This window comes from Taudactylus pleione, unplaced genomic scaffold (assembly GCF_031769625.1).
Source record: "Taudactylus pleione unplaced genomic scaffold, aTauple2 ptg000282l, whole genome shotgun sequence".
In the NCBI taxonomy this organism is placed as follows: Eukaryota; Metazoa; Chordata; class Amphibia; order Anura; family Myobatrachidae; genus Taudactylus; species Taudactylus pleione.
In genome coordinates this window covers 6,080,144-6,094,315 of record NW_028284684.1, presented here as the reverse complement: position 1 = coordinate 6,094,315, position 14,172 = coordinate 6,080,144, and the positions used below count along the sequence as shown (strand labels likewise).

General features: G+C 48.0%; 1 protein-coding gene across 1 annotated transcript in view; it reads left to right on the top strand.

Moving 5' to 3' along the window:
- PIWIL1 (piwi like RNA-mediated gene silencing 1) overlaps window positions 1–14,172 on the top strand; it is a 414,830-nt gene that overhangs the window by 386,275 nt on the left and 14,383 nt on the right. Inside the window, exon 19 of the mRNA XM_088482106.1 lies at window positions 1,977–2,102. Within this exon, the coding sequence (XP_088338232.1) occupies window positions 1,977–2,102 (126 nt within the window). The remainder of the gene's footprint in view (window positions 1–1,976; window positions 2,103–14,172) is intronic.

Here is a 14,172-nt window from a genome sequence, read left to right as displayed (position 1 = left end):
TAAAAACCAGCCCAGGGTTATTTAGCCTAGGCAGGTGGTGAAAAATAGCAGGGACAAACTGCGTGGGGTCCCCTCTTTTTCTCTGTCCAGTACTAGGCTGAAATAATCAGGGCTTTTGACACTGTAGCAGGGAGACATGCAGCGTATGATCCTACTGCCATAATGCCAACCAGCCCTAGACTGCTCAGGGAAGTGGAGACCCCCAAAAATGGGATTCCTCCTCCCTTGTTAACCCAAAAACAAAGGTGCTGTCTGTCAGTAAATTTAATATGAATTAGACATAAATTACATCCCAATATTATCACTCTCCCGGTGAAATCACTCAAATGGCTAAAAGTGGTTACATAAAACACATCTTCAAATAAAAGCAATTAAAATAGCTATATTATCACTTATGGTTATTAATTCAGATGCTCGGTTAGTCTGTTAGTAAACAAACTCCTCTGATTTGGAGCAATTGTAACTGTCCCACCTTATATTAAGGTTAGTACTTTCTGATGGTGGCCTTATAACAATCCACTTATCCCATCATAACCGTTGCAGTTTTTTTTGTTGAACATGTTAGTGGTTAGTATTCCCCTATCCCCAGGAGAAGATAGATTCTTTTAAAGCAGTTCCCACGTGCGCTTTGTTAATTTTATAGTATACCGGTATATGGAGCAGAAAGCCAGTCCTCCCAACTGCCAGAGTGTGAGAGGTAGAGAAACACGTTAAGTGACCCCTCTGGCTCGGTGGTAAATGCTCTTTGGACCTATTTTCAACATTTCTATTTTAAGCCCATCATCCTGGACAGTAGCAGCCCTCCTATTGACTGCAAAACAGGAACTAACAGCAGTCGGGAGGTACAAGACTGGCTTTCTGCTTCTTATACCGCTATGCTATAATAGAGAATTGTGTACTTCCAACTTTGTGACAACAGTTTGTAGAAGTCCCTTTTCTTTTTCGGCATCACCGTACTCCTGTGACACAAAGTAAAGTATATCAATAAATGTTATGCTGAGTTAGTGTAGAAGATCGTGACGCACCTGCGAGCCAGGACTTTTTGTACATTATAAGTGCCCATCCTCACTAATGCTCTAGTGAATGAATGTATGTGAATCCCCACAATTACAGATGTGTCCACACTTACGGGGTTTCCGTATGCCTTGTGGCGCGATAAGCCTGATGTGACTAAGGCGCTCCAAGTGGAGTATTGTACCATATTTTCTTTAAAATCACAGACACTGCAAAAAGCTGCTCACACTGTACCAGAGATGCTAGACCGCACGGGAAATGGTTTTACACTTGCATAAAGTCGCAGATGAAGCACAAAGGAACTTGACGTGGCCACTCGCATTGAAGACCTCTTATACACAGATTGAGGGCAAAATTTACTAAACCGCGGGTTCTAAACCCCAGCGTTGTGGTGGCGGTTTGACGGTGGGTTCTAAACCCCGGGGGTTTGGTGGTGGTTTCTAAATGACAGCCCTATTCTATCATAATATTTGTTTTGACAGCGGTTTTGCAGCGGTTTTGGTCTTAGTAAATCTTTGGATAACAAAACCGGTGCTTAGTAAATTTTGTTTTAAGACTCGGTTACACACAGATGTACAAATGTTGCACACTAAATTGACCAGTGTACATTATTAGTTTTGTTGCTTCTGTGTGTTTCAATTATGCAAATAGAACTCAAGTTTTGAGTGAAGAAGACGCTCGGTGCATCTTAGTCACACGGGACATTGGGTGCCGAGAGAGGCTATTTGTTGCAACTGAAGCAACAGTAAGAAAGGTCATATCTGTATGTTTAAAAATATTGTGGAAAGCCTTCCCAGAATAGTGACACTGTTAAAGCAGCAAAGAGGGACCAACCCAATATTAATGCCCATGGTTTTAGAATGAGATGTTCAACAAGCACATACTGTATGTGAATGATGTTCGGTATATAGCAGTGAGAATTGTCGTCATATGTAGCCTAATGCCATTTTCTTTTTACGAAGTCCTAAGCTTTCTGTTATTGTGGTGAAGAAACGGGTTAATGCAAGATTCTTTGCTCATTTGGGTGGCAAACTTCAGAATCCGCCTCCCGGGACAATCATTGACGTAGAGGTCACACGTCCTGAATGGTATGTGCTTGTGACATTTTAAGATGCTTTAGTTTTTTTTTTACATTATAATTTAAGGGTATTTTATGTATAACAATGATGGCTGCAAATACATGTAATCAATGTCCAGGCTGCCTTTACCATCTGACCTCCCTCTCCCTATTAGCATGTTTCATATTTTGACCCTTCAGTTGATATCTCTATTCAGTTGAACGGTAATTTAAAGATACGTACTAGTAAAAGCTGAATTGTTTGGATGATAAAATCGTTATTGCCCTTGTAAATATAAGAAAAAAGCTGTAGGGAAGTATTGAGACGATTAGTATTATACTAACGTATGTGTGCATGAAGAAGATTCTTTTGTCATGACAATGTTCTCCCAGAATATCATACATAACAAGCGCTTTCATCTCAAAAATATACATGCAGCTGAAAACAAGTGCCAATCCTGGACCCAGGTAAGAATAACCTAGCTAAACCATGCTGTTACTTCTCCTTTCAGTGCTCCTTCATGTCCTTCCTGAAACTTCCCACCTCCTACAGCCTTTCTCTATCCCTACTTTTCCAAGATAATGTTTGTCCCACGGCAGTTTTTTCTAATTTACATAACATGACCAATTTGTTACAAGAGGGCACAATTTATGACCTGAATAAAGCCGGCCATACACGGTGCGATTTGCGACGCGCCCAGGGATCTGACGGCCGACATATCGGGTGGTCCCCACACACTATGCGATCGGGTGACCAACCGCCCGATATGCCAGCACACCTGCATAGCGCTGCATGGGATCGGACATCGCAGACCCAGATCAAGTGAACATGCAGTAAGATCTGGAGATGCGATGTACGACCCCACAAGTGGAGGCACTATCCCGATATCATTATTATTATCCTTTATTTATATGGCGCCACAAGTGTTCCGCAGCGCCTTACAAAGTACAAATAATTTCACAAGTGACTTACAGTACAATATAGGACAAGGACATGGATAATATACATTGCTACATTAGTGACCTATGCAACAGCATAAGCAACCAAGTGTTAGATGCCCTGGTGGGGGGTAAGAAGTAGATGAAAGTAAAGTAAGGAGAAGCACAAGAGGGTAGAGGCCCTGCTCGTAAGCTTACATTCTAAAGGAGAGGGGCAGACAAACAGGTGTGACACAGATGGGGTAAACAGGGAAGAAGGAGCATGTTGCAGCAAGTTAGGATGGAAGCTGGAAGGCTTTGATGAAGTCATATCATGCCCATACACGGTACGGTATAGCAGCGATATAGTACCAATTTGTCGGATTGGCAGCTTTATCGCACCTTGTATGGGCACCTTTAGAAATGCAACTCATCTGCAGGACGAGCATATTTACATTTTAGCCAGGAAACCTGCAAGGTCCCTTTTTTCTCTTCATACTGAATCTCAGACGAAGACGCAGCATCAGATCCCCTGCGTAAACATCGCCGGCCCATCTGACATCTGAGTTACCTTCAGGTTACCCAGGATGTTCAGCAAAACTACGCAGCAGGGGCCAGCGAAACTGCGTCCAAGGACGCAGCCACTGGCTTCACCGCCCCTGTTTTCTGCATCTGTCCCCTTTCCCGTCCCTAGCATCGTTTTCTGCATCAGTCCCCTTTCACGTCCCTAGCATCGTTTTCTGCATCAGTCCCCTTTCACGTCCCTAGCATCTTTTTCTGCATCAGTCCCCTTTCACGTCCCTAGCATCGTTTTCTGCATCGGTCCCCTTTCCCGTCCCTAACATAGTTTTCTGTATCTGTCCCCTTTCCTGCCCGACATCCCAGGACAATATCTGTACATGCGCAGTGCAGCTCCTGCGCATGCACAGATCATAAAACATCAGAAATCTTATGCTGGGTACACACTAGCCAACAATTAGTAAGTGTATATACACTTATCATAAGTCGAGCCTGACGTTACAACAGGGCGGGCATTTAAATTTGTCCGCCCAGTTGAGCTGACTCTCACCGCCAGGTCCCTGCAGCATGTGTACGAGTGACCAGTGTAGTTAGCTATCAGTTAACCACTTAACTGACAATTTTTTTTTTCCAAAGACCGCTCCGAAATTGTCGTTTTTTTTTTTATGAATGAATTAGATCAAGAACATCTTTTTAAAACTATTCCAACGCAATCTTTTTTATTTTTAAATACCATAAAAATAAACATTTTTGTGGTATAATGTAGTTCTTTTCATTGACCATCGATGGCTGATTGGTTCAACCATCGATAAAAACAATTGATTGTTTGACATCGGTTGGGTGGCTGCACACACAATCTATATACATATATGGTGTGTATGTATATATATATATATATATATATATATACATATACACACATACACATAGTATGTGTGTGTGTATATATATATATTTCTACTTCAGGGTCCATAGGGTATCCACAGGATACCTTGGGGGTATAGGCGATGGCGGCAGACATCCAGGCACCACAGAGTTAAATTTTCAGCCTCCCAGGATGCACTGGGGTCCCTCTCCTATACCACGCCCCCGAGCCTCAGGCCACTCAGTTTTCGTAGGTGCCTGGCCGGACCAGTCGCACCGTACAGAGGGGGGTCTTTTTAAGGCCCCTGAATATTTCTTCGCAGCTGTGGCTGCACAACTAGAGTGCTCCAGCATAGGACAGTCAGTATTGACGTCCATGCTGTCACTCCTACACCCCGCCGGTACCAGAACGCCGGTACCGATCCGATATGTAGCTGGGGTCACAGCTAGCGGTGATCCCCGGCTACCTGGACTGTTGCCGGATGCACGGGGAACAAGGTAAGCGGCGGGGTCCCGCGGTGGGCACCCGCCGGTAACACAGTCCTGTTTGGTCCCCAGGCAGGGGGCTTCCTGGGGACCGGCTGCGCGTGGGGCCAGGTACTGATCCTGCGCCTTCCACTAGACCACCAGGGACAGCGGGCCGCAGCATGTGCGGTACAGCGCGGCGTCCCAGGGATTAATAGCACGCCAGGGGAGAACGCCTTCCCTGTCTCACAGCCGGCGTCTCCCCCGCTGCACAGTGCCATTCCACAGCGGTCTGAGCGGGCTGTGTCAGCGTTCCTCCCCCGGGCCCTGCCTTCTCTCTGCTCCTCGGTGGCCATTTTCTCACTACATGTGCTGGGGATGGCAAACGCTGCTGGAAGCTGATAAAGATGCCATTGCGGTCCGGGTCCCCCGCATACCTCTCCTTCAATTAAGGTCAGTGTATGCAGCACTGTTTCCTACCAGGCTCTGGTCTGTGTAGTTGATTGCAGTGCTTGTAATGCAGGATGTTATCTATGTATTGTATGTGACTTAAATGCTAGTGCTGTTTGCCTGTACTTTCATTTCTGACTGTCAGCCTTTTCCTATCCCTGTTCTTCTGCTACAGCCCTTGCGGTGCGGTGTCGCAGGGTGTTTATTACCTCACAGTAAACGTGGTTTTTCTGTGTGGGAGGTCACATACGCTCCGTTCACACTCCTCATGTCGGAAAGTGAACGAGGATATCCTCTTCCAGCTATAATGTACTGATATCATGTGCAGTTAGCGGAGGGATATGTAGACGCTGAGGGTTTATGGAGGGCATGTTGTATTATATATCACGCCCCATTTCTGTCACTGTGCCTGCACAAAAAAAGGGGACCGCCCTCGGCTGGCTAAGATGCTTACAGCCTTTGTGGGCAACGCCCCCTGCGTTTCCCCATAGGGGTTATCACAGCCTGTGGTGGTCTCATCACATGCAGGGGTCCCTGGACAGTTGATGGTACCCCAGTGTATCCTGCTTTTCGCCCCCCCAGGTCTCGCAGGAGCCTGTGTGGGTGAATTTATTGTCCAAATGGTATAGCACCTGATGGACGTTTTACAGGGGGAGTCACCATTTCGGCCTTCTAAACGGCCTTTCGGGTCTCAGACGGGTAAAGACATGACGTCTGATGACGGTAACATTATTGACTTTTTCAGACACGAGCCCCTTAGTGCAAAGGAGGCGTAGTCTGGGTCTAAAGTCTATATACCTGGCCTTCTACGGGCAGTCCGTGCGGCTTTGGTTATTACATATCCCCCGTGGCTAAATCCAAATATGCCTTCTTTAAGGATAAGGGTGTTGCCACTGTAATTCCTCTATCTGGTCAGGTGGATCATTTAGAGGAGGCGTGGAAATTCCGGGTAAGCGGTTCCAGCCTCAAAAACGGTTGACCTTTTGCATACCCTTTTTGCGGATAATTACATTTCCGAATGGGAGTTACCTTTACGGGTAGATTCTCATGTTACACGCCTAGTGAGGAGTGCTACGTTGCCCATGCCCTCCAGGTCCTCTTTGAAAGAGGTTCCAGATTGCAAGGTGCAAATATATCTAAAATCCAATATTCCCTTGCTGGAGGGGCTTCCAGGCCGGCTATGGCCGTGTGCTGGGGGGCCAGAGCCATGGAACACTGAGTAGGTAACTGGATCTCTGCACACTGACTCTCCAGCAGAGCAGGTGGATAGTGGCAAATTCTCAGAGACTTTGCCACGTTCATAATGAGACGGTCTTACATATAGCCTACTCCTTTCCAGAATCTCCTCGGCAGCAGTAGCGGCTTGCCGCTCCCTGTGGTTGCGCTCTTGGAAAGCGGACGCAGATTCCATTTGGAATGCTTTGCCTTTTACGGGACAAGTCCTGTTTGGCCCTCGTCTGGACGCAATTGTGGCCCTGCAGGCAGCAGCTACGTCTGCGTGTCTGCCATCGGCTACAGTCCCATCAGGGTCTGGGACTTTGTCTTTTCGGCCCTGTGAGGCCAGGGTAAGTCTAAAATACAGCTTTCCAAGACAGTCAGTAGCCAGGAAATCTGCTCAGCCATAAGAACAGGCTTAGAGTACGAGACGTCCTACTCCCAAGTTGGACTATAAGCCTTCAGCCTCACGGGACGGGCCTCCTCTCGGGAGCCCCCAGAGTTGGAGGCCGGCTTCTCCAGTTCGCCCAGTGCTGGTGTCTGACCACCACGGACACTGGGGTAAGAGAAGTATTTTCTTGAAGGTATGTCCTCTCTTCCCGGTAAAAGCCTCCCATACGGTTTTTCGTTACAGGTCTTCTGTCAATTCAGGACAAGGCCCTGTAATTTTTGAGGGTGTTACACTCTATGCTCCAGGCAGGAGTTATAGTAAGGGGAACGAGGTATTACTCCATCCTCTTTCTGGTACAGACACCCAATGGGGCTTACCAGGACATTCTCAACCTCGAATCCTTCAACAAATTCTTAAGGGTTCCTCGGTTCGGGAGAAGGACCCTGCATTCCATCATTCAATGGAGCCTGGGAATTTTGTGGTGTCGTTGGATATATTCAGGGTGACTACCTGAATATCCCTCTTATCTTAGCACACCAGTGTTTTCCTCAGGTTTGCAGTGGTCGATAAGCGTTTCCAGTTTCTGGCATTGCCCCTTGGTCTGGCCTCCGCGCCTCACGGTTTACCAGGGTCATGGTAGTTATGGCAGCCCACCTGCGGATGCAGGGGGTCCGCTTGTTACCCTATCCGAGTGACCTCCTGTTGTTACCACGGTCTCCAGAGATACTTCAGTGCCATATGCAACGGACAATATCTGTGTTGCTACGTTAGGGCTGACTGATAAGCTGGAAATGGTCCTCTCTGATTCTTCACAGAGGATGCTCCATATCCCAACATCTGAGGATCTTTGTGATTGAGGAAAAGATCTCTGCAGGCAACTGCGTACCTTTGCCTGTAATGCAGAGTCGCCGAGTGTCTATTCACTTGGCAATGTGGTTCCTGGGTTCCAGGATGTCGCTGTTCGACATGGTGGAGTACCCAGCTTCACTCTAAAGAACTTGATCCTCTCCGGATGGGATAGGTTGCCCCATAGGATAAAGTCAATAGGCTTTCCCCGGAGGTTTGTCTCTCTCTGGCCTGGTGGCTGCAGAAAGCTCACCTAAACAAGGGGCACCCCCTTTGGGATTGCGGACAGGGTCCTTCTGACGACGGACGCCAGTATCCGTGGCTTGGAAGCAGTGACGGGTCCACACTTGTTCCAGGGCAGGTGGACACCAGTAGTTTTTGCGCTTCCCATAAACATCTGAGAACTCTGAGCAGTATTCAAGGTTCTCCAGCATGCAGGACAGGTCCTCCACGGAAATACCGTGCAGGTACAGTCTGACAACGCCATCATGATGGCTTATGTAAGCCACCTAGGAGGTTCCCGAAGTCAGGCGACACTAACAGTGGTGTCCCGAATTCTGGCTTGGGTGGAAGGCTATATCCCTGCCGTCATCGGCAGTGTTCATTCAGGAATCCTCAGATGGAAAGCAGGCTTTCTCAGCCGTCAAGACGTGCATTCAGGGAAATGTCCTCTTTATCAGGAGGTGTTCAATCTTCTGGTGAACAAGTGGAGCCTTTCAGAGATGAGACTCTTCTGATAGACGTAGGTAGGTCCAGTGGACCTTCCAAGTTGTGTACCTCGTCCCTCCGTTATCCCTTCTTCCTCCAGTAATAGCAAGAAGGAGGCACGCTCCTGCTGATAGCTCCAGCGTAGGCCAGATGGCACTATTACTCAGATCTTCGGAGCCTCTCAGTTAACACTCCGAAGCTGTAGCCTCTACGCCCGGACCTGTTGTCTCAGGATCCTGGCTGATACCCAGACCTGGGTTGTCTGTCCTTGACGGTGTGGCGGTGGAGACTGCCCTCTTAAGGTCTAGGAGTTTTTCCAGCTCTATAGTTAACAGGGGCTCTGTCCATGCTAAGAGCTCGGAAGTTTTTATCTGCAAGAATTTACCATTAGGTATGGTATACTTTCTTTCAGGTGTCGCCCTAGAGGCTAGACTCCTCGGGTATTCCGGATATCCACAGGTTGGCTTTCCTACAGGTGGGCTTAGATAACGGTCTTCGCCTTGCTTACCTGAAGGTGCAGATTTCTGCCCTGTTAGTATGGTTTCAGTGTAGGATTGCTACTCTTCCTGATGTCCGCACCTTTGTGCAGGGTGTACGATATATTCAGCATCCCTTTGTTCCACCTGTGGCTCCTTGGGATTTGGCTGTGGTCCTTAGGGCTCTCTGAGGACCGCCATTTGATCCACTGGGCTCAGTGGATTTCAAATGGCTTACGGCTAGGACTGTATTCCTTCTGGCTCTTAATTTGGCCAGTAGGATCTCAGAATGGGAGGCTCTGTCATGTAGACCTCCCTTTTTCTCATCTTTCCTAGGAACAGGGCAGTGCTTGCCTTTACTTCCCCAGTCCTGTCTGCTGGTGAGGCCTATTTGGCTGTGGTACGGGCGCTAAGAATTTAAGTTGACCGTACCAGTCCATTTAGGAAATCAGACTCTCGGCTTTGTCCTTTCTGTTTTCCATAAAAAGGGTTGGCCTGCCACTACGCTAACTTTGGCAGGATGGATTCACAGGTCTTCCTGTTCCATCCTCTATTAAAGCTCTTCCACTAGGTCTGTGGGTCCTTCGTGGGAAGCTCGACGTGGCGCCTCAGCGGTGATTGGCAGCCACGTGGTCATCTGTCCATATTTTTGTAAGGTATTATGCTTTTGATACCTTCGCCTCTCAGGATGCTTCCTTTCGGCGGCGGATTCTCCTTACAGCACAGGAGCGTCCCCACCCTTAAAGGATACTGCTTTGGGACATCCTCAAGGTATCCTGTGGATACCCTATGGACCCTGAAGTAGAAAATATGAGATATGGTATCTCTATATCTACGAAGTCCATAGGGTTCCACAGGACTCCCGCCCTGTCGCACCTGTACTGCAGATGGGCTTTGATTTGGTCACCGGTTTCTCCGTCTCCTTCTGGTGAGAATGTGATTCTTGTGTGTTCCAGATTGTCTTCTCTCTCTTTTTTGCTCCTGCTCCGGCCTATGGCTTGTTACGAAACTGAGTGGCCTGAGGCTCGGGGGCGGGGTATAGGAGAGGGACCCCAGTGCATCCTGGGAGGCTGAAAATTTAACTCTGTGGTGCCTGGATGTCTGCCGCCATCGCATATACCCCCAAGGTATCCTGTGGAACCCTATGGACTTCGTAGAAATAGAGATAACAAGGGTAAGTTCTTACCATATCTCATATTATATATATATATATATATATAGCCAGGGCTCTGTTGTTTATTCATGAGGGGTGCGGCTTGCAAAAATGTAGGAGGGGATTACTGTTTGGCCAGCGGCTGCTCCGTTTGCAGATGCTGGGGAGCCACTAACAGGGCGGGGGGGACGCAGAATCAGTATCTGATACGACTGTGCCAGGTAAGTGGTTAATAAACGGACACCCTAATATAAAAGCAAGGTATATTCCCCAGCTGTCATGGAGCTATATGTAGCAATACAATTACGCAAGTTATGTGTACACACACAGGGAAATGATTGTCCCCTCTGTGGAATAATTGTCTCTTCACAAAATTCTCTATGGTATAAAAGAGTTTTACTTCCATAGAGATAGTCAACTCCACTCTCTTATTCATGGTGTGGTGGTTGAGCACCAGAGTGCTTCGTGGTAAGTTGTTAGGTATGTTAACAGGAAATTAGGGGTAAATTTACTAAAGTGAGAGTTTTTAGAAGTGGAGATGTTGCTCATAGCAACCAATCAAATACTAGCTATTATCATCTAGAACAGTGGTATCAAACTTTGGCCCTCCAGCTGCAGTGGAACTACACATCCCAGGATGCAGTGCCACAGTTTTGCTATTAGGACATGCTTAAATTGTGGCAGGACATGCTGGGATATGTAGTCCCACAAAGGCTGAAGGGCCCGAGTTTGACACCACTGTTCTAGACGGTACTAGTTATATGTTAAGTAGAATCTGGTTGCTATGGGCAACATCTCCACTTCTAAAAATTCTCACTTTAGTAAATATACCCCTTAGAGTAGAAGGGAAAACATGTTAGTATGTCCCTTTACTATAGTGTGTAATATTGTATGTGTAAAGCTGAGTACACCCTATATGATAATTGGAGGAACCAGCGTTCAGAGTTGCCCATACAATCATACAATATGAATATATACTCTTAGAGGACAAATGAGTTGCTAATGTAATTAAACATTTATTAAAACATAAATATTCTGAAAGAAGAACAATCAATAAATGGTCATATTTTAAAGAGTCTTGTATAGATAAGAAGCGACTAGATCTCTACTGAAAAAATATAGCTAAAATTAGGACTTGCTTAAAATGTCGAGTTCTAGGTCCAATGTGTGCGAGATAGTTACCAAGTGGTGAATTAGCAGATCCAGACAGTCCCTTAGCTTAGCGTTAATTCCGCAGATGATGGGTTGTGTCGCCTTCCACTTTCAGCAGCACCTGTTTGATTCCAATGGAGCATATAAAGTCCAAAAATGAAAAGAAGGTTGTTGAATCCAATCAGGAGTAGGTCAAATATGTGGCGAAAGTGACAAGGTTCAGCTTTATGCAAAAGTGACAAGGTTCAGCTTTTTGCTGGGCAATGGAATAGACACCCAGCTTCCTCAGAAGCATGTATTGTATTGAATGGACATTCTACATATAGTAGGAGAATTGAGGCCATAAATATATAGAGGGGTATTCAATATGAAACGTTAACTTCACTGTCGAAGTTAACGTTTCATATCGGAGTTTTTACCTGCGTTAAAGTATCTGGCGTGCCCCCGCTTATCCCCGTATTCAATATAAAATTAACGAAAACGGGAAACTCTGAAGTTGGATTTGCGTAAAGTTACGAATTTTTCTTTTAAAAAATTGTAAGACCCCCCTAAAGTTGTAAAAACATGGGGGAACACTATGGGTACCCCCGTTTTAGCCTTTAAATGAAAGTTGGGGATTTAAATAGCCGCAGCAGGTGTTTTTTTCCCGACATTGAAGAAGTGTTGCAGAAGAGCACTTAGGTTATTTTTTTATTTTTTTTAATTGGTCCCATCAAATTTGGGGTACATGAAAATGGGTACTAGCATATTTTTAAGTCCCTAAAGTAAATTTTAAAAAATTCTGCATTTCTACTTCAGGGTCCATAGGGGGTCCACAGGGTTGACCTTGGGGTTATAGCTGGAACAGGATCCATGGGCACCACACAGTTAAGCTTTTAGCTCCCAGGATGCACTTGGGTCCTCCTCTATACCCCGCCCCCGAGCCACAGGCACCTCAGTGTAAGCTGGTGCCCGGCCGGTGTCGGTCACCGCGCAGGGGGGCTGCAGGAGCAGCCCCCAGAAGCTTTTATTTTAAGTTAGATTTTATTTATTTTAATCTCTTTTTACTACAGACGGCAGCGAAGGGCTGTCTATACAGACGCCCACGCTGCCGCTCTGATCCCCGACTGGCGCCGCGACGCCAGTACTGATCTGGGGATCGCGGCGGGAGGGCAGAGTCCGTACTAGCCGGACTCTGACTACCTCCCAGGACTGCTGCCGGAGTCTCCGGGGATGCAGGTAAGCCGCGCGTCGCTGGCTAGCGGCGGCGCGCGGAATACCTTAAATGCAGTCCTTTAGCCTCCGGTCCTAGGGACAGACCGGAGGCTGCTGGCAGTGGCGGCGGGCCCCCCCCATAACCCGTGGGACCACTAGACCACCAGGGATAAAGTGGCAAGCGGGAAGCCAGCATCCCTGGGGTTATGGCCAGCCACGGGAGGAAGCCTTCCCTGTCAGCGGCTCCTCCCCTCAGCTCAGCGCGCCTTTCAGCACGCAGTCTGGCGTCGCTGAGCTGCAGACTCTACGGCCACTCCTCCTCTGAGGTCTCCAGCGGCCATTTTCTCACAGTGGCAGCGCAGAGATCTCAGGGAGCATGCGGACTGGTCCCCCTGTGTACCTCTCCCCTGATTAAGGACAGCGTACACAGCACTATAGCCCTCCCAGACACTGAATCTGGGCAGGTTGATTGTAGTGTAAAGGTGCAGTGAGTATATCTTCCTGCATGGTATGTGACTTTTGCTAGTGCTGCCTGTCTGTGTTTATTTTCCGCTTACTGTCAGCTTATACCTATCCCTTTACTTCTCCTACAAGCCCTACAGGTGTGTGGGGGAGGGGCGTTTCTACTGACCTCACTTATATAGATCACGTATTTGTGAGGTCCGTCACATACAGTTGTGTGCTACTCAGTGCCATATTGTGGGCTGTTGTTCAGCACACCGGTGAGTGCGTTTTACTTCTACCCTGGTGCCAGATATATAATATATTCTGTCATGTCAGACGAGGAGGTTGAGCGCTCAGTGGCTCCGATGTTGGCCTCCTGCGGACGCTGTTCTGCAGGAGTGGATAGGGAGGATTTGTCACAGGAGGGTCTGTGTAGTCGGTGCCAGGTGGCGATGTTTTCTCAAGTGCTGGTGTCTATTGCGGACCGTCTATCGGTCCCGACTGCTCTCCCTACTAGGGCGTTACCCCAGCCGACCATCCCCCATTCCCCGGGTGTCCCGCAGTTATTGCGGAGTCCTCCTGGGTCTCAGTCGGTGGGTCCCTATGCGGGGTTGCCTATGTATATACAGGCTTCCCCTGTGCCGCAGCAGCCTGTGGTACCTTTTCAGGCCCCTATGGTGACTCCTCCACCCTGGGTGGATGTGCTCTCCAACTCAGTACAAAATTTGGCGGCCGCTTCCTCGGTTTTTCAGTCAATGTTGCAGACTGACATGCCTTCTAGGGTTTCAAAACGCTCACTCATGGCACGGGCTGCTCAGGTATCGGACTCAGAGGGTTCCTCAGATGATGGGGAGGTCCCTGATGACACTGACTCGGACGCCTCGGTCCAGGAAATGGATACCAAGTCGTCCATTAATGTGCGAGCACTGGTTAGGGCGGTGCGAGCTATTCTTCTTTTCTACTTCAGGGTCCATAGGGTATCCACAGGATACCTTGGGGTATAGGTGTGACGTCAGTCGCAGGGCACCAAAGAGTTAAGCTTTCAGCCTCCCAGGATGCACTAGGTCCCCCTCCTATACCCCGCCCCCGAGCCAAGGCACCTCAGTTTAGTTTGGTGCCCGGCCGGAGTCGGGTGCACCTGTTGGAGTGGGGACTAGAAGAGCCCCTGAAGCTTATTCTTCATGCAGCTGTGGCTGCACAACTGGATGAACAGCATGGACAGTCAGTCCTGACGTCCATGCTGTCTTCCCTACACCCCGCCGGTACCAGAACGCCGGTACTGATCCGGGGATGCTGGTGGGCGTCT